Here is a 19,869-nt window from a genome sequence, read left to right on the forward strand (position 1 = left end):
TGCACACAACGCATTTCATCCAACACCGTGAGACTACACAAAGTGGGAGTAAGGATGCTGCGGATTAGAGAGGGTCAAAGCCACCATGCAGGAAGACAAGAAGATGGCGTCTATGGATAAGTTGGTAAGTGAATGTCTCAGACACCAGAAATCCAGTGAGGGAGAAGATGCAGAGGAGGAACCATCATTGAAAGAGAAACTAATGCACTGTACCATCCACAGATTGAAGACATGGCTGACATTAAGGAATCCTACCAGTGGCTGGAAGAGGCTGGGCTGAAGAACAGCAGGGAGGGAGTAATAATAGCAGCACAAGAACATGCCTTGAGCACAAGAGCAATAAAGGCCTGGGTCTACCATGCCAGACAAGATTCCAGCTGCAAACTATGCTAGGATGCCCCAGAAACAATCCAACACATTATAGCGGGTTGGAAAATGCTGGTACAGGCTAGGTAAAACACATTGAGATACACAACTTGTGGCGTGACTTCATCGGTCTTCCAGGTCTTCATACCTCACTCTGCAGCCCCAACAAAATCCACCAACTGTTGGTTTTTCTTCCCACAGGTATATAATCCCATTCACCATAAAATGTCCTCTTAATCTCTCCTTGATTTTCTGAAGGTCGTGTTGATTGGAAAACTTGCCTCCCATCCTTCCATTTTTGGAGTAAGACCGAAAATGCCAAAGTCAGCTGTGCCGACCCTGTGCCGTCGGTGCCTCACGTGATTTTTGTGGTTCTCTGGTTGCCTGTATTGTCGGAAACGTCATCTTTTCGCAACAAAAACCACGTCATGCGAGCGTACAGACATTTTTGCATATGGGAATTTCTGAAAAACTGAATTTCTTATAAGGCACCTCTTTTTTTTATTATCAATTCCAATTTGTTTGATTTCAAGGGTAATAGAAACGGACCTAGTGTTGGCTTAACATGATGTGTTCACTACCTTTGAGAGTTCTTCTCTCTGCTCCCATTTGGTGAAAAAAGGTAAGTTGATATTTAACTACCGGTACTTGTGTCTTCATTGGTGTATTTTGTTCAGATCACATCAACAAGAAGCCACACATCAAGAGCTTTGCTTTTGCCATTCCTTTAATTTGACTTTTCATAGCCTTGGACTTGTGAACAACCAAATAGCTAACCTCTTTTATGATTCACTGTGGCTTTTGTTTCACAGGTTAGGGCCTACTTATCATAAATGTTCCTCAAATTTCAACAAAACAAGGCACACCTGAGCTCCCTCCATAACAAAACAGCCATGGTACAGAGCAGCGGATGATACCGGGCTATTAAGTGCTCCTGCAGTTACTCTTGCAGTTTCTTATCACAAACTCATTACTGGACAGTCTTTGACACAATCTCCAAGAGACAGCAGTAGCTGGCTGTCAGATTGCCTGTCTTATCTGTGGACTCACGTTTAGCAGAGGGAGGAAAATTAAAGGCGGGAAAAGCAGGAGGGGGGGAAGCTGTGGGAAGCTGTGTTTGACGAGCGTACACGTCCCCACAATAAAAACATTGGAAACATTGAATCAAGAGGGTCCGCCAAACTTATCAAAACAAACAAAATATGCCAAACTGACAAAGGGAGTTATAAAAAAAATATAATAATGCTCTTTGATGAGAAAAATTGATTATTTAGAAAAAAAAAAGGTAATGTATTAAGGACTATGAAGAAGTAAAATGACAATCTAGACTGGATGTGGGTGCATATTTCTTTTAGATCATCACTAAGCAAACTGCCACCACTGATTAATCTTGATCAAACATCTGTGCTTGCGCATCCAGAATATATTCCATTTGTTGGCCTAAAGGGAGATGGTGGAGCACCGGCACTAACAGTGATTAGGTAATCTGCATTCAGTGTAATGTTTAGTGAATGGGACCTCGGGCTTTCCCACAACCATATTTTATGTATTTCTTATTTATTCCAATTTCATAAAAACAAACAAATTAGATAATGTGGATGGGGAGTCTGGGATTAATTTTGAGGGATCTGATTAGTGCGTGTGTGTGTGTGTGTGTGTGTCATGGGATAATTGTGTCTGGGACTATGCCTAAAAAGCCTTCGGGCTTAACTGCTGTCTGGGAGACAAAAAAAAAAAAACCTTCCTACCTTCTTCTGCACCCCCACATTTTCACATTTTCCTATTGTCTGGAAACTATAGTTAGTATGCACCTAGGATCTTTTTCCTCTGTCCATCACATATCCGCTCCTCCATTTCTTCCACGTTGTTTTGTGTTCTCACTGCCATCCCCATGTGTGCCCCTTTTCTCCAAAGTGAAACAGATCACACTTCTCAGTGAGTGCTTTCCTTAAGCTTCCATTTGAGAAAACATACATCAAAAGAGCAACATGAGTGGAAACTTTTAATTTTGAATACTTCCCAGCAGATGAAATGGCATTTCAAACCAGTATAAAACAATACAGTGAGTAATTAAGGAACAAAGAAAACAGAGAATACAAATATGTGTCTTGACAAACTGTTCAGAGAAGCACAAAAGAAAACAAGGCACAGAATAAATAGTCAGTTGTTGTCATAATAATAAACAAAAGCAGCTTAACTATGAAGCTATTTGCATTATACCCAAAGTGTAAGAAATAAATGGTTCCATCTACAAGGTAAAATGTCAAGCTTTATGTTCAAATTAGGTAGAAGGTTTTTATTTCCAAGTAAAGTACTATAATATTGTTTGAATTTTTTTAAACATGTCAATTAGATAGGGCAGTTTTTCATAACCAGTTTAAAAACTGCACCACATATCAAATAATCCTCACTGTATTTACTGTATTTACTGTGTGTAATTATAATTGTGAAATGAGGCATCATTCCTATAAATATACCTTACAGGATTTCCGCTAAAATTAATGTGTTTACTCTTCTCGAAAGAAACATATCAGTTCCCATCCCAAACCACTGTAAACATCAGGAAGCAATTAGGTCGAATTGTTTTGTGTGTAATATCCTGGGGCAACTACAGTCCAATTACAGAACAGTAATTCCAGTGGCTCTATTGCAGGACTCTGATCAGGTCCAGCCCAATCCGTCCCCTCTGAACGTCGACATTGAGGACCCGAACCTCCACCCGTTCCCCGGGTCCGAGGACCAGGCTGCGACGACGCTGGCTGGCCGGCAGCTTGTTTAGGGTGATGTTGCTCTTATGGATCAGGCCCGAGCGGCCAACGCCAATATCTACAAAAGCTCCGAACAAGGCTGTGTTGTCCACGCGGCCTGTCAGCACCGCACCCACCCGGAGATCATTCATCGACACAATTCCCCGCTTAAAGTCCTCCTGCCCAAAATCTGGAGATGGCAAAGAAAGAAATCAGGAGAGGAAACATGAACATTTAAGGTGTGAATAAGGAAACTCTTGGGCAGAATTCAGAGCCAGATTAAATCAGGTGCAAGTGACAGCTATAAAAAAAAAAAAAAAATAAATAAAAAAAGGTTTGAGTGGAAGGGCGAGATGAGGAGCAGGAGCAGAAATGACAACAGATACTGCAGAACAAGGAGTAGCAGAAACACGTGTCTACAAACAGCACTTCCACATTCCTCGGTATTCTATTCAGTCCCTCTGTTCATGGGATCTTTTTATTTCCCTTTCTGTGCCATTAACACAAACAAGAAAGGCTAGCACTGCAGGAAATAGTCTGGTCCAATTATCCTCCCCACAGCACTGATTTCATGTGGTAGCTTCAGCCCATCTGTTTACTCAGCTGAGCACGAGCTAGGAGGCCAAGCAAAGTGTACTGCAACCGAATAGGGTCAACCTGAGAGTGAACTTTGAAGCTGCATTCCTTAATTCTAAGAAGAGTTAGTCAGCACTAAGTGGCTATACCGCCTTAAGTTTCCTGGCTTGCATTAAATTATATGAAAAATGAGATCGTAATCAAAAGCGACTGGAACAACTCTGATTCAACTGACCAGAATAAGGAAAAGAAATCTTCAAACCACGTTTATTAGCTTAGATCTCCCCTTTTGTATTTGTTATTTCTATATTTGCCAAAATGGTCATTAGACTAAAAATGGCAATATTATGTATCAAGAATTAATGAGGATTTGATTGTGTCCCTCTTACTTGTAAGTAGTTCTGGATAAAAAGCATCGGCTGAATAAAATGTAATGTAATCCGGATGGTGTTGAACATATATAGTTATATCTGGGATCAAAAATGTTTCATACTTTCGTTCAATTTCAAGATGTTATGCTCTGCTGATGTTATGATCTGCTGAATTCAAAGCGTCAGTGCATATGTTGCCAACATAACAGTATGACATAAACTAGTCAATTCTCATCAGGATTTAAGAGATTTTTTTTTCTAATCATTAAATCAGCTTTTAAATTAAACACACACTACATCTACCTACAACAAATGCCTTTTAATGAACTGCTCTTGTGATTGATTCATCCAAAATATAGATGCGAGAGAAGATCAGGGGACAAATGTGACTCTGCTTTGCTGAGAACATTTGAGATGTCGTAAGACAATATCTCAGAGCTTGTTTACATGAAATCAAGTGCTTGAGATTAAGGGGGAAAAACAGTTCTTTGTGTATTTGTGTTGGTTGGATGCTCTGTCCTCAAACACAGTCTGTTGGACTCATCAAACCCTGTCAGAAACATAATGCCTGTATTGTTGGGCTACAAGGAGAAGCCACAGTACTGTCAGAACCGATCAGGTTACACTGCCAAGACATGGCTATTACAGTAAAGGCAAAAAAGTCTGTGTGTGTTGTAACTGGCAAGACAGTCAAAGGGCAGGACAAACACATTTTTTTCTTTCTTTCTTTTTTTTTTTTGTTAGTCAGTAGGGACCCATGAAGAAAATTATGAGGGAAAGATGAGACATTAAGTGAGGTTACTCTGACTGCTAGATTGCCGATAAGTACAGTCTATCAGCTATTATATGATTCAAAATACTGAGTTTTGTGTTTATTGACAAGATTTTTGCATGGCAATATGTGTTCAAATCAAAGTATAACTGCAGAGTTCAACTTCTATTTTATTATAGTTAAGATCAACTAAATGTGTGATGTTTATTGAACCAAAATGTATGCAAACATTAATTCTTCTCATTCTTTTCACTGTACGTAAATGGGTTAACTCAAACTTGAGTTGGTACATTTGTGCACACTGCCACGTTCTAATTAACGTTTCTGCAATTTGCTTTCATAGTTAAAAAACTACTATTAATCATCTGTTTCTCAATTATAAATTTGAATCTTGACTTTACAGGCTCCCATTTTTATCACAAAATGGCCTGACTGAGTTATACAGTTCTGAGCAGAAAGAATCTTACTTTGTCGAATGTCAAACCCCGGAGGCTGCGTGAGGCCGTCTATGATGAGTTTGAGGGTTTCTGGTGTCGTTTCCACAGCCTGGGCCAGTTCCTCAATAGAGCTTGAATTAATCTTGCTCTCAACACAGTGTTTCAGACTTGGACTCCCAATCTGGTCCACTCTCCCACCAATGTAGGACAAAAATCTGGGAAGGTGGAAGATGGACAACAACAACAACAACAACGAAAAAACATTAAATACAGCACAACATAGCTGCCAGTTTTAGGATTATTTAAAATTTAGCTTTCCTGTCATGGATAGAGGGACAGAAAAGGATAAATTAATGGGCCAAAAAATGAAAAATGCAAGGATTCTGGGAAGGTAAAGTTTTTTGTTTTTTTTATATATATTATTTTTCCTGGAAAGTACAAGACAAACAATCCTAACTATTTAAATCATGCAGAAAATATTTTAATCCCGCGAGAGACACTTTTACAATTCATTAAATATACAAATACTCATTTCATATTCATCTAATTCCCATCATTCAGTTAGTCCCAATTAAAAAAAAGACCTCAGGACACTTTACAGAGAAGGTAAACATGCTTGATACAAATCAAATTAAATACAAGAATCATAATATGTCATTTAACAATACAACATAATAAAAATAAAATGACAACAACTTTACATTTATTTTTTGACAAGGATTTTAATTCATGTACAATGTTCACTTTTAAGATAAGTTGTGAGATACAGGGCAGGTTATATTATATTTACTCATTAAAAAAAAGCCTTTTGAGTGAGATTTTTGAGATTTGAGATTTTCTTAGTTTATGACTTTAAATAAAGCATTAATAAATTGTGATTTTTTTGGTTTATTGTGATTATTACTTATATACATCAATGTTATTTTTCTGCGTATTCAATAAATATATTTATCGTCCTCTGGGTTTTTTTCTTATCATAAACATGCTAAATCAGACATGCTTATGGGGTTTGGGTCTTGAAAATGTTGGTTAGAAAGTAAAAGATCAAACTTCAGCTGGAGGTCATCGATCATTTCTGAACAACAGATTTTTAAACTTTTTTAAATGTAATTATCTATTTGAACCCATGAACTTGATTCATAATATAAGCAAAAATCTGTCAGATAAATATGCATTTACTTATATACCTATGTTCCTCCACTTTAAAAACGTGAAAAAAGGGTATCCGCTTAAAGCGTGTAAAGTGAGTGAGGGCTGGGAAAAAGCAGGCCAGCATTAGTGGTCAGCTGCCAAGGTGGATCTTTCCATTTTGAAAAACACGTATCTTTACACCTCGGTAAATCGTGTACATCCACAATAGGCTGTAAACACCCTGACACCTTGTCTAGGGACAGAGCCTCTACTGTGTTACAGCCGCGAGGCCTCCATTGGACACATCTGCCAACCCCACTTGTATAACTTCATTCTAGCACGCATAGTCTCACCCCACAACGTCTAGACACTCAGTTAGATTGCACCATTACACATTTACTGAACTTGAAATATAAATCCAGACTAATTAGCCTTTCTGAAATCTAAATAGACATGGTAACAAATCCAACAGCCAAAGTAGAAAACCAGAGTAATGGAAGAATGAGATGTGTGTCCCTGTGTATGTGAGTGTATACTGTGCATACTGTATATATTATTTACAGCAGACGCTACACACAGCTGGTGATAGATGTGAATGCATTTTCCTCCATGCATGTGTCCATGTGTGGACCAGTGTCCATGATGGATGTCGCTCACTGGTAGCCTGACGCCAAACAGACGCTGCAGCTGTCCAAGCCATGATGGACAGAACAGGTGGACACACACACGGACACACACACGGACACACACACACGCACACACGCGCACATACACACACGCACAAAGTTGACTAACTTTCCTCAGATATGCTCTTTTGGCAGGAGTAAGGACTGTGCCGATGTTACACAAAACAGCTTGTGTACAAACTTTTGTATAAGACAGTAGTACACTGTCCCCCCAATAGAAATCACTTTCCAGCAAGATGAGCAGAATCAATCTCTCAACACCGGTAAGTTAGATAAGGTAAGTAGAAGCCGAGTATGTGGCAGAAATGTAAGGAAACAACACCTATGGATGTTTTTGGACGTCTATCTCATGCTATGGTCTTCCCCCTTGTGTCTCCCTAGAGTCCCCCTCTTTTCAATCAGTATTAATGCAAAAGGAAAATAAATTAATCTTCTTAATTGTCTAAGACCTACACCTCCTGTTTGGAATCCAGTCAGGAATAGGAAGTAGACGAATATTGTTCAAAGCAGCAGTGAGGACTTTGGACGTGTCATTTTGATTCATCTTACAAAGCAATCAAGCATGAAAAAGTGTCTCCAACCATCGCACAAGCACCAAAATTATATGTTGTTGGAAGACTAATTTATGAAAGACTAATTATTTAGAAGTTTCCCTCAACTGACACTTAAAATAATTCAAATTAAAAACTAATGAGCACACAGATTCAAGACAGAAAGAGAGAAGAGATCAGTTTACAACTTAAATGTAGGGTCATCACTTAAAGTTGACAGGCAACAAATACTCAAGATATGAGTGGAGAAAAGAGGAGCGCAGGGGAGTAATGTGTGTGTGTGTGTGTGTGCGTGTGTGTGTGTGTGTGTGTGTGTGTGTGTGTGTGTGTGTGCAAGTGTGTGTGTGTGTGTGCAAGTGTGTGTGTGTGTGTGTGCGTGCGTGTGCGTGTGCGTGTATGCGAGTGTGTGTGTGTGTGTGTGTGTGTGTGTGTGTGTGTGTGTGCGTGCGCTAGTGTGTGTGTGTGTGTGTGTGTGTGTGTGTGTGTGCAAGTGTGTGTGTGTGTGTGCAAGTGTGTGTGTGTGTGTGTGCGTGCGTGTGCGTGTGCGTGTATGCGAGTGTGTGTGTGTGTGTGTGTGTATGCGAGTGTGTGTGTACACGCTCTGGCCATCTCATTTTTCAGTGGAGTATGTTTGTATTTAAGGGCTACCAGGAGTCCAGAGGCCTCCAGCTCGGTTGGGTTCATACGTACAGATTTACTGCCACCACTGTACACTCGTATGTGGTGTGTGTATCTGTAACTGTGGGGCTGGGTGGGCTGTGACTAAGATTTTATCCAGGCCCACAGAAAGGACCCACTCTATCTTATGCTGTAGAAATATTTGGCCCAGACTGTTTCTTATTTGAGAAATATCCACCAGAGTGCAGACCCTTTGCCTCCGACCACGTCACTAATAATACTTCTGGAATAACAAATATCTTTATTGATATTTTGGTAGTAAACATTAATCTCCTGTAGCTGAAAATCAAGATTCTAGTCAGATTTGCTCTTTTTTCTACTTTTTGTCAATAAAAAAGAAAAAGGGGGTAAATATCTAAGACTTTTTGAAATAAAGGGAGACAAACTGTGTCTGTACAGTGGTGTTTCTGCTTTTTGCATGTGTGCGTATATGGTTTCAAAATGGGGGTTGATGTGTGGGCTGTGAGCAGTAATGGAGGATCCAGTTCCACTAATGTGATGAACATGATATTCTTTATACACCATAAAGACACAATACACATGCATGCTCTCTCACACACACTGACACACACATGTATTCCTTCACATTCCTCCCTCCAAACCTTCTGTATTCATCAGTCCGAGGTGAAGATGTGAATATTTCACTGATACATCTCATCAATGGCCTCACATCTAATAATTCATCCAATTTAAGCCTTTTAATATAAGAAGAATAATGCATACTTGAAATCCAGTAAGTTCCCTTTCAAAAGAAAAAAGAGAAACTAAATAGTGGAATGAAGCTGAAGCTAAAGGTAAGCAATTATCCATTCATTGATCCATCCATCCAGGCCACGGTGTGTGTGTGTGTGTGTGTGTGTGTGTGTGTGTGTGTGTGTGTGTGTGTGTGTGTGTGTGTGTGTGTGTCCATCCCAGCTCTCCTCGGGCTGGGCTGGCATCGCGTAAAAGTCCATATGTAGATCATCTATTTTGCTTTGCAGAAAGAAGCAGTAACTTGCATAACGTTTCCTGCTCTGTGCCATCAACTCTGACTCCTCTGTTCACCTTTGGGAAAGTTTCTAAAATCCTGTAAGACCTTGTGCAAATTATGCTGTCATGAGAAATATTCGTTTCACATGTGAAGTTAATCTGCACTGCACATTGAGTCAACCCCCTGGGATGGGTTATAATCTAATCATAATAGAAGATACAACTTTTTCCAACACAGAATTAAGAATTCTGAAGGGCAGGGAAAATGGGAAAAAGCACTAGTAAGACTTCTAGTGAGAGAAAAGAATAATCTAATAATGATCTAATTTTATTTTAATTTCACTATTTTTTTGTGGTTGACTGCACATTAAAATGTACGTATTTTGCTTATTTATTTTTAAACTGTCAGAGTGAAGAACAGAAGACTTTTACAGACTACAGATTCAATTTATACTATTAAATATTTGGCCTTTATTCATATTTTCAGATTTTAAAATGACTAACTTCATACATTTGTAAATTAAGGCTTTTTGTGTGGAGTGTGTTTTAGTACATTTAGTACATTCACTTTTCTCATGTACCTACGTCAGCGGCTCAGTTTTCAATTATGAGAAAACAACATTACCGGTAAAACTCTAAACTGCTAATTAGGGCCCGAGCACTTACAGTGCGAAGGCCCTATTGTATCTGTAGGAGTTTTGTTTTTATTTTTCTTCTGACGAAATGAGAGCCTTTTTTCCCCCCTAAACGTGCCCCAAAAGTCACCAAATTTTGCACGCAAGCCAGACCTGGTGAAAGATTTGGTATTTCATGGTTTGCATTAATGGGCGTGGCCTAATGGCTCAACAGCGCCCCCTAGAAAACTTTGTGCCTCAAGCGCCATGGCTGAAACCGAACAGGAAGTCGGCCATTTTTAATTACCGGTAATCGTGTAATTTTGGCGCAATTTATGCCATGTCTTCGGCCGCTTCTTCGCCCGACCCCCTTCATCTGATTGGTCCATATTTGATAGTTCCTACTTTCTGCCATAACTTTTGAATGGTTTGACATAAAGACTCGTGGGTGTTGTCATCGGACTTCGTTTTGAGTCCTTGACCTTTATTGGTGAAAATTGCACGCCCGAGGGCCCGTTCATCGCTGCTTGCAGCTTTAATTTTTATAGTTATTTTTTGTGTGTGTGTATGGGGTTGGAAATGGAGGTGTGTATATGAAACGTGTAAAAAAAAAAAAAAAGCAAAATAATGTGTATCAAGGATGTTGTATATTGTGGTACAATATCTTATTGATGAATAGTATATCAAACATTAAAAAAAACAACCTACAAGACACATAGCCACTTGACTAAAATATAGAAGATGCAACATCAGTCCAACATCAGTCTGCATCATGTGTGCAAATGGATATATTAACCCCCCCCCCCCACATACACACACACACACACACACACACACACACACACACACACACACACACACACACACACACACACACACACACACACGCAGGCTATTAAGGGCGCATCAGCATATGGGGAGCAATGCTTAAAGCCACTAATGTCAGAATGTATGTAGACTAAACAAAGTTGAGTGACTACAGCTGCAGGACAGAAGACTTACCCACACATGCACACATGGGCATGCACACGCACACAAAGTTCTGGGGCAGATGTTCAATATGCTTTTGATATCAGCATTAGCCATGCTAACAATCATCTCTCACACAAGGACGGGCACACAGGCACACACCCTCTACTATGCACACATACAGAGTCAACGCCTCCTCTCCTGTATCCCATGTCTGCTTAAATCAAATCAGTATCCTCCACCACCATAACCAGCTCCATATGAGATGGTGTCGAAATCAACTCCATCTTAGCCTGAACATGCTTTGGCCAGTGGGTTGGACTGCTGTTTAAGTGTGTGCGTTTGTATGTTTGTGTACTCCCCACCTTTGTGCCACATGGTAGGACTCTGGGTGTATGCAGGTCTGGTCCAAGGGGTCTAATGAAGTCGGTACGTTGACACCGGCCTTTCCTTTGCCCTTCTTCGCCACTACTTTCCCTGGCTCTGATGGTGCAGGCTGAAGTGAGGATTTGACACTGAAAAACACAAACAGGATAACATTGAAATTCGGAATTATGGATGCATCAGGCAATCCATCCAATTCGATGGAAACTAGCTGGGTAAGAGGAATGCATTTTAATCTGACCAAATACACTAACTCTTGATAGATAGATATTTTTCACCACTCAAAACATCGGTCAGTTTTTGTTATAAAAGATATACACTTTTGAACATCATTGCATTATTCATTATATTTAAAATATTATATTTTAATTATTTAAAAGCTACAATTCCCTCCAAAAAAGTCCTTGAGTGAATAAATAAATTAGTTTTTTTATTAAGAAATAAAACAGAAATACGTATCTCCTACGGCCTGTTAACATTAGCTCTAAATAAAAGTAAAAACACACACTCACACGAGTACACACTCCAGTTTTCAACAAGGATGCCTCACTTGGGACTACAACAGTGGACACTTTATCTTTAAACATAACACGGGGGTCTGAAACTGACAGTAACAAGACAAAAATAGATTGCTCAGTTGTTCCTGTCTACAAAACAATTTGCGCACTACCCACTTTTAGTCTCATGTATGAATTCCACAGTCCAGTCAAAAATAATAAACTCGCCCAATTATCTCAGAAAGTCATGCTCATCAGAAACTGTGGTTCACCACAGCCTGCAGGACACATTGTAACGCAATCTCGCTTCATGATGCAGTCTCTACAAGCAATGATGTCATGAGCCACTTTCTCCCAGACGGAGGGCAGGAGCCACTAATAGCACTAAGGTGGTCTGTCTGAATGGGGCCAAAATTCTGAAGCTTGCACATCTCCCAGCGCACAGTAACCCTCGTAGTATGATTATGATAATCCTTTAAAACAGTGGTTCCCAAAGTGGGGGCGCGCTCCCTGGGGGGTGCAGAGCCATTGCAAGGGCAGGCACGATGTGAATGCTTGGACACTGCTAGCATGATCAGACATGCTGCTTGCCAACAGGCATACCAGGCAAATGCTTGGGGCCCCTGAGGGCCAAACAACTTAGAATCGCAACAGAGCAGTGACGATGAGGAGAATTTTGCAATGACAGTGGTCGGCCAGAGCAGAACTCCCTATAGGGACCCCGCCTCTACCTCTGCTCTTGATGCGTCTTATGTAAACAAACCTCATGAGAGCGGGTCCATCAAAATGAAGAGAAGCTACCCATCTGGCAGCAAGAAACGAAAGAAAAAAAAACTGGAGGAGCAAAAAAGCATTGAGCATAAGCTAATTTAGCTCAGAGCAGCTCAGTCTGTCCTGCTAATGTTGACTGTCACAGCAAAGACATCTGCAATCAGCTTGTTTACTCAGCTAGCAGGCTGAAAATAAAAGCTATCTCGGACAAAACTCCTTCAGCTATCAAATCAAAGCTGTGTCCAATTAAACTTTCAAGATGCCAAGTTATGGAAATCATTGGCAAGAAATGTAGAAAATGTGCTACTAATGTGCATGGATGAAAATAATTGTGTGTTGTGCCAGTGGTGTTTATATTTTATTTTTGAAAAAATGTAAATGTGCACTATTTAAAAAAAAATAGTTTTACATTTTTCTTTAGTGTCAGATGATTTACTATATAAGGTTGATTAATTAGTTGCAGGGGCCCCCTGTCCATTTTTGCATATAAGGCCCCAAGAGACTCTGGAATCGCCTCTGAGCATAATGGACAGGTTTTTGACGGGGCTTGTTGAGTTTTTCATGTTTTTAGACACATTTGCACAGAAAGGACTTTTTGGATAAAAATGTATTCATAAGATATCAATGTATCATTGATTATAAGAAAACAACGCGATTTTAAGGGCATGTCAGCGATAATACCTGCTTAAAGTAGCAGAAAGAAACTTTAGTCATTTTCAGAGTAACAGGCCTCCCCTGGAGGGCAGAGGTTAAGTGGCTTTTCTAATGATGTAGAGGATTACTCTTGTTTGGTCTCTTATTGACGCACCCTCTCATTTTCTTTTCCATCATTTCTTAACATCATCATTACTCTCGATCACCTCTGCCACGATGATCACTGTCGCTCTGTGAGCTAAGTTCATAGTCGTTACTGCGTGGCAAAGTGCTGTGGGTGATACATAGTTGTCGCCAGCAATAAAAGAACGGGATCCAAAGTTACTTTAACTGGTTTTTCCTGGTAGCAGAAACGGAAGACCACGATAACTAGAAGAAGCTTCCGAAAATTAAGCAAATATTCCTTCATATGAAACAGAACCTGATATTTTAACATGAAAGAAGCCTTTTGTGCCACTTTGAAATAGAACACTTTCACAACAAGGAATTTGTCCTCTATTAAATTAAAACATTCATTCAAGAAAAAAAACATCAATACTTAAAAAAATTGAATAAAACAACAAAAAATAGACAAAGTGCAATAAAGCCAAATTATATCTGCTTTGCTTACCATTAAGCCTATTTAAAAAACCAAATACATAAAAGTAAAAAGAAAAAAAAGAACATGTAAAAAAATAAATATATACTGGATGTCATCATCATTGTAGGAGCCACCGGCTGGGTTCTGTCTCAGCCTGGCTTGATTCAGAGGCGGGGTAGCTGTGGGTGAGAGAGCTACATATTTTAATACTGTATGTTCTGTTCCATAAGGGGCAGCAGCTGGCTGGCAGGTCCTGCAGCACTGTCAGCAGTTTGGACGTAGAATCATGAATGAAGGGACAGGTGGCAGGTGGAGCCAGTCTGCTTCAGAATGAAGAAGAGTCTTTGCGGTTCTGAAGTATCCAGTTTAATGCAAATGAATGTTGGCAAGCGTTATCTAAATGATATTTAAAGGGTTGTCTGAAAGGTCAAATGTGTTGCAAGCTATTAAATACATGGCTTTTGTGTCTGAAAGCAGTGAAAGATTCCAGTATAACGATGGATGGGAGAGCTGATCTTTACACCACCTCTTTACGCTAAAGCACAATATTGCCTCCCCAGTGTGTTTTCCCAAAGTATTATAGTACTTTGCAGTCTGTAGACAGTCCCGTTCCTCATCCATGGTCATTTGCTGGTCCTGTTTCCCTCTGATTCCTTGGTCTTGTTCCCACTGCTGCAGCAGGGGCCTCCATCATCTGCTAAAGCTGGATTCAGCACACTCCAGGTTGCAACAGGGTTAACAAAATTCTATACTGATGGCTGTTCGACCGGCTTCTGCCTCTCTAACTCTAACCTTTGTGGTTGCAAATTTGGTGATATTTTCTTTCCATAGTGTATTTGTCAATTTTCTCAATTTTGGTGGATTATTTTCATTTGCTAGGCGTTCTAACAATGGGCCATCTTTCATCATCCTAAATATGTGTTGATCGGTTTCATCCTCTGTGTTGAGGTTGTGGTCTTCTTCACGCTCCAATTCCAACCTGCTGAATTTCCATTTCCCAGGGCATTCCCAGTGAGGCTGAATAAAGGCACCACAGACGTAGAACAGCCCGGCTGTGTGAACGCCTACAGCTTCACAGGCTCATCCCTGGGAAGGTAAAGGTTCTGAGGTCCAATGCAACCTCGACATACCCAGATTAAACTTGTTTAACTAGCAGTTTTTAACACGTAGAGCTGTGTTTAAAAAAATAAACATGTTTCTTTTTGTGTAAAAAGGGATCTGTTTGGTTGTAGTATTTGTACATACAGCGTGCATGCGAGCGTGTACCTGTGAAGGGTTTGAGGGTTGATTCTGATGAAGCCAGCACACTGCTGGTAGGACTTGGGCCCCATGCCTTTGACCAGCTTGAGTTGCTCCCTGTTGCTGAAGGGACCGTTCTGTTCTCTCCACTCAGCAATACTCTTGGCCCTGCCTGCGTTTAGGCCTGCTACGTGCCTAGCGGAGGAAACAGCAGAGGATAAGGAAAACTGCCTCTGAATACCTTTCAACTGAAAAAAATACAATTAAAAAAAAGGTTTTATTACGATGGATGCCAGTACAAGAAAACGATGTGATAAAAATAACCCTACTGTGCTAGTGGTACATAAGTAATTAAGTAAGTAAGTAAGTACAAGTCTTTATTAACAATGCAGACAACTGCAGCAGATTCTCTGCCAGGCTTTTAAACAAGGATTGGGAACAAAAACACACTCACACAGATCCAGACTGATATTTAGTTAGTATATTTAACTACTCCTGGCCAAGCTAAGAGGAGGGGTGATTTGAAACTGAATTAGGTCGAGCTTGTTAATGCCCACAGTGACTCACTCAAACTAAAACACACTTCTATGTCAACACTCCACATAATACCTCAGTCATCAACACGTCTGTGTGTGCTTAAAGCGTGTATGTGAGTGTAGCGTAGCTGGTGGCAGGGATGGAAAAAGCTCAGTGGCAGTGCAGACAGGTAAACAGATGACCCGATGCCTGCCCACAGCCCATTCCAACTCATTTCATGCTATTTGCGTCAAGTGCAAATGTGCAAATCTGAAGCAAATGTATGTGCAATTCAATGTTTTACTGGTGATTTCTGATCATTTATCATGCACGTAGAAATATTTCATCAACTGAAGGTAGGAATTGTGTGTGGGTGTGTATAACGTCTAGTCTTCTGTGTTGGTTCCAGTCAATTCAGTGGGGCCAGGGTGTGAAGCATTAGTCTAAACAGAAAACTGGCAGGGTAAGTGTGTGTGTGTCAATCACATTTCTGTTCACTGTGAGTGAACATTTGCCATGTTGTGACTGCAAAGGGAAAGTATGTCAGAGTTCTGAGCCCTACCTCTTTTCAGCATTTGAGCATGACTGTGTGTGTGTTTGGATGTGCAGGACAGAAAATCGGTGTGTAATTAAACACCTGCTTAACAGTGAAAAGCAAAGGTTTTGGGTCATTTCTAAAGTTGCGATTCTCATCTGTTGTCTTCTGCTGACAAGACAAGAAGGAAGTCTTGCAAGAGTCAGGAATTCATGCCAGCTCAAAGTAATACTATGAAGGAAACTATAAAAGACAACTGAGAGGGGCAGAAAAACCACAGCAAGTTCTCAAATCTGCCCAAAACTACCACCATCACCCTGAAAAACAGGAAATTCTGTCATTATCAAATAAGTGAATATTCTGAAACTCCTCACTTCTTTCAGCACTTTAAGTTCTCACATAGTACAGGACTTAAAGTGTCTTTATGTGATGTCTACCTCATCAGCATCTCAGAGCAGATGTTGATGTCCACACCCACAAAGCTCACACACTCCTGCACCACTCCATCCAGCGCTGCCTTCAGTGCTCCAGCTGACACATCATGCTGTTAAAACACATTTAAGAAACACACACACATTTTTGTTTAAAGACATACTTATACATTAGATGGCAGAAATATCAGTTTAAAAAGACTTTTTAAAGGATGAAATAACGGTAAAACTGAGAGCAGCAACACCTCCCAACTACCAGACAATGACCTTTTAGTAAGACAAACCCACTTGGTTAAAAGATAAATAAATAAAGTATGTTAGTTTCAAGTCTAAGCTTTTAAACATAAAGGAATCAGGTTATTTTCAGGGTTCAAAATGAAATAAAACCCAATTCAGATGAGCAGCAACACATAACATGTGACACCACCTCATTATAAGAAAGGCAACATACAGAAATAATGTGAAAGATTTAAAACACACCACAGTTCAGACAAGTGTAGAACAACCTTTATCAGCACCAGTCACCTGTGTCTAACATTGTACAGTCATTTCATGAAGTTACTTCTGCAGGCATTCATCTATACACAGCTCTCTTCAGCGATTCATAGGTGCAGTCCTTTAGTAGGCCACTGCATGACCATGATGCTTTCATTGCAGTAGATTTGCAGTGTACTTGGGATCAGTGTGCCATTGTGTATTACGGCCCCCCAAAAAAACCCTCTACTTCGGTCAACCGGTGGACATCGTTATTCCTCCATGGCATCGTGTTAGCAGAGACAAAGGAAAACCCCAAACTAGAAAAATGTCAAAACATCTCAACACTTTTATATGGGTGATGTCCCTTTTTAACAGTCTAGTTGATTAGCATTACCTGATTTCAATAAAGGTGCACTTAGTTTACAACATGCTCGTTATGTATTTTGGATTAGTTATAACATAGTAGAACATGTCATGCTGGTGTGTTTATCTGGGATTGTATTTACCTAATTCTAAGACTTGGATAAGGACCTTTCTTTTTTTTTTTTTTACTTTAGAAGTGAAAGAGGGAGTTCTTTCTTAACGATTATATGTCCCGGAAGAACCCATATCTTTTCCTTAATGTGGTGCACGGAGGACAGCAAACAGACGGAGAATAAGAGGACAGGGAAGAGGAAAGGAAGGGACGCAAAGGAACGGAAAAAAGAGAAACATATTTTAACTGATAAAAAAAATAAAATGATAAGAAACTATGTGTGTGGTGCAACAGTTCAAGTGAGACAAAAAAGATGTCCTTGGGCGTGGGGCACTGTCAACATTCAAGAAGTTCCGCTGAAGATTGATGCCTCGGCAACTGCTCGAGGATTAGCTGACACTTTATACTGCACTACTGTTAGGCTGTTGTATCTCTCGATCAGTGTGAGTGTGTATGTTCATGCAAGAGTTTTTGTGTCATGTGCATGAACATGACTTAGACTAGCATTAGTCACTCTTTAAGATGATCAAGCTCTGAACAAACACTGACTTGTAAACAGATAACAAGAGCACCAGCCAGCAAACACTCTTCTTTGCAGACAACAAGACTGTTAGTTTTTATATTTGGCATTGCAGCATTCTGAAGAACATTAGAGTGTCTGTTAATATATTTAATCAATAATCGACCTAATGAGCTAAGTGAGAATTATAGGATTACTTATACAGTATGTTGTAATTTTTCAGCAGTTAAATAGTATCAACTTGGTTATATTTCTTTTACAGTCTTGGAACTCTTAAAGGAAACATCTCTGAACTCTGATGACACAAATAAGATTATTTCAGGTTCAAAGAAATTTAATATAAAATGTATCTTTCTTTTAATTTGTGAACATGTTTTCCATTTACAGCACCAATAAACTTCTATGAGACCAGGGTTTATTATAACAGTATAATGACTCCTCTTTCAGTAAAGACATCACAATAGAGACAGTTTATACAAAATGCTTCATTAGGATGTGATAGTTTGCTGCGTTTATGTATTAGTGTTTTTCCCTTTAAAACAGCATGTATGCATGTACCGCTGCATCCAACTTTCATTAATTTGAAAAAAAATTTTCGTATATTTTTTGCAAAAGTGTGTAATAGTTTCGTAATCAATTTTTGTAAAATCACACATGTAAAAGCTACAAGACAACATGTTGGATCACAAACATTTGATTTGCTAGAGGAGGAAAGACTGAAAATAACGAGAGCTGAAGAAGCACAACAACCTAAATGATTCTTTGTGCTATCTGGTCCTTAATGAAAATGCTGATGCTATCGCCAGAGGTGTTCTGGAGGTAACCCAAATAAAAGATAAAAAAAACCTTTTCAAACAAGAGCAACACCTTGGACTGAAGGATTTATGATTTTGGCTGAGTGGCTCTAGGAAGTGAGTCAGAGACAGTAAGAGAAGAAGAAGAGGAAATCACCTGTAATGTCACACCACAAAAAAATGTTTTCACATGAGAAAGGCAGAGGTTTGTGTGGTAGTGTGAGTTTCGACCTGCAGTAAAACCCCAATTAATGTGCTCTCACATTCTTATTGTAACATTATAGAGGTGGGAGCATCTGAGGTACTCAAACTGCACACAATACATGAGCCTCTGTACATTACTGCGCTCAGTTAGGGACAGGAAGCAAGAACTCATTGAAGCTCGCAGCTGAAAGTGTTCACTCTGTTACAGTGGGAAAGTCATAGGAAAATATAATACATGATCTGAAAAGAAATAACTTTCAGATCAAAGCACATTCAGAAACATTGTCTTTTATGCAAAGTCTACAAATGTCAAATGACAAGTGTTTTAGGTGTTCACTTGACCAACACCACAATTTATTTAATTTCCTAGTTAACAATTGCTTATGCAAATGATCTTGCCCAAGAAATACAGCACTAACCTTTACTTCTCAAACGCATAACTCATTATTTTCTATAAATTCTGCTTCCCAGGAAGAATGTGCATGCAAATAGTACACCATACTGCCCATACAAGACAAAAAAGGCAGCTCACAGATCTATAAACACACACGTCAAGAATTTAAGTAGGAAAAACAAGCCTAAGGACAGCTCCATACGAGCTGTATGGGATGTGCATTGCATGAGCCGAATATCATGATTTTAATTTCAGCTTTCATGTCAATGGATAAAAGCATCCACAAAGCTGCGTGACACGAGCATCTCAGGTGGGCTTCAAATCAGGCTATGAAACGTGCCATGTAGAGATCTTGTGGTGGTCCATTTCTGGTTCTATTTTAAACGTTTCTAAGCAAAAGTACATAATATCTGTCACTCATCATATACAGTAGGCATCATATCAGCAACCATGCATGTTCCTTGAAGTTTAAGTGTCTGGGATTTTTTTTCCTAAAACAAACAGTAAGAATATAATATTTCCTGCTCTCAA

At 39.6% G+C, this 19,869-nt stretch overlaps 1 protein-coding gene across 1 annotated transcript in view; it reads right to left on the reverse strand.

The window, feature by feature from the left end:
* Positions 1–2,389: 2,389 nt before the first annotated feature.
* The window catches only part of srbd1 (S1 RNA binding domain 1), a 57,084-nt gene continuing 39,604 nt past the window's right edge, over positions 2,390–19,869 (reverse strand). The window contains exons 17-21 of the mRNA XM_061744801.1: positions 16,481–16,587; positions 15,020–15,187; positions 11,233–11,382; positions 5,300–5,484; positions 2,390–3,303 (exon numbers count right to left, since the gene is read on the reverse strand). Of these exons, the coding sequence (XP_061600785.1) occupies positions 3,011–3,303; positions 5,300–5,484; positions 11,233–11,382; positions 15,020–15,187; positions 16,481–16,587 (903 nt within the window). The 3' untranslated portion in view covers positions 2,390–3,010. The remainder of the gene's footprint in view (positions 3,304–5,299; positions 5,485–11,232; positions 11,383–15,019; positions 15,188–16,480; positions 16,588–19,869) is intronic.

The sequence above is a fragment of the Cololabis saira genome, chromosome 17 (genome assembly GCF_033807715.1).
Source record: "Cololabis saira isolate AMF1-May2022 chromosome 17, fColSai1.1, whole genome shotgun sequence".
Lineage (NCBI taxonomy): Eukaryota > Metazoa > Chordata > Actinopteri > Beloniformes > Belonidae > Cololabis > Cololabis saira.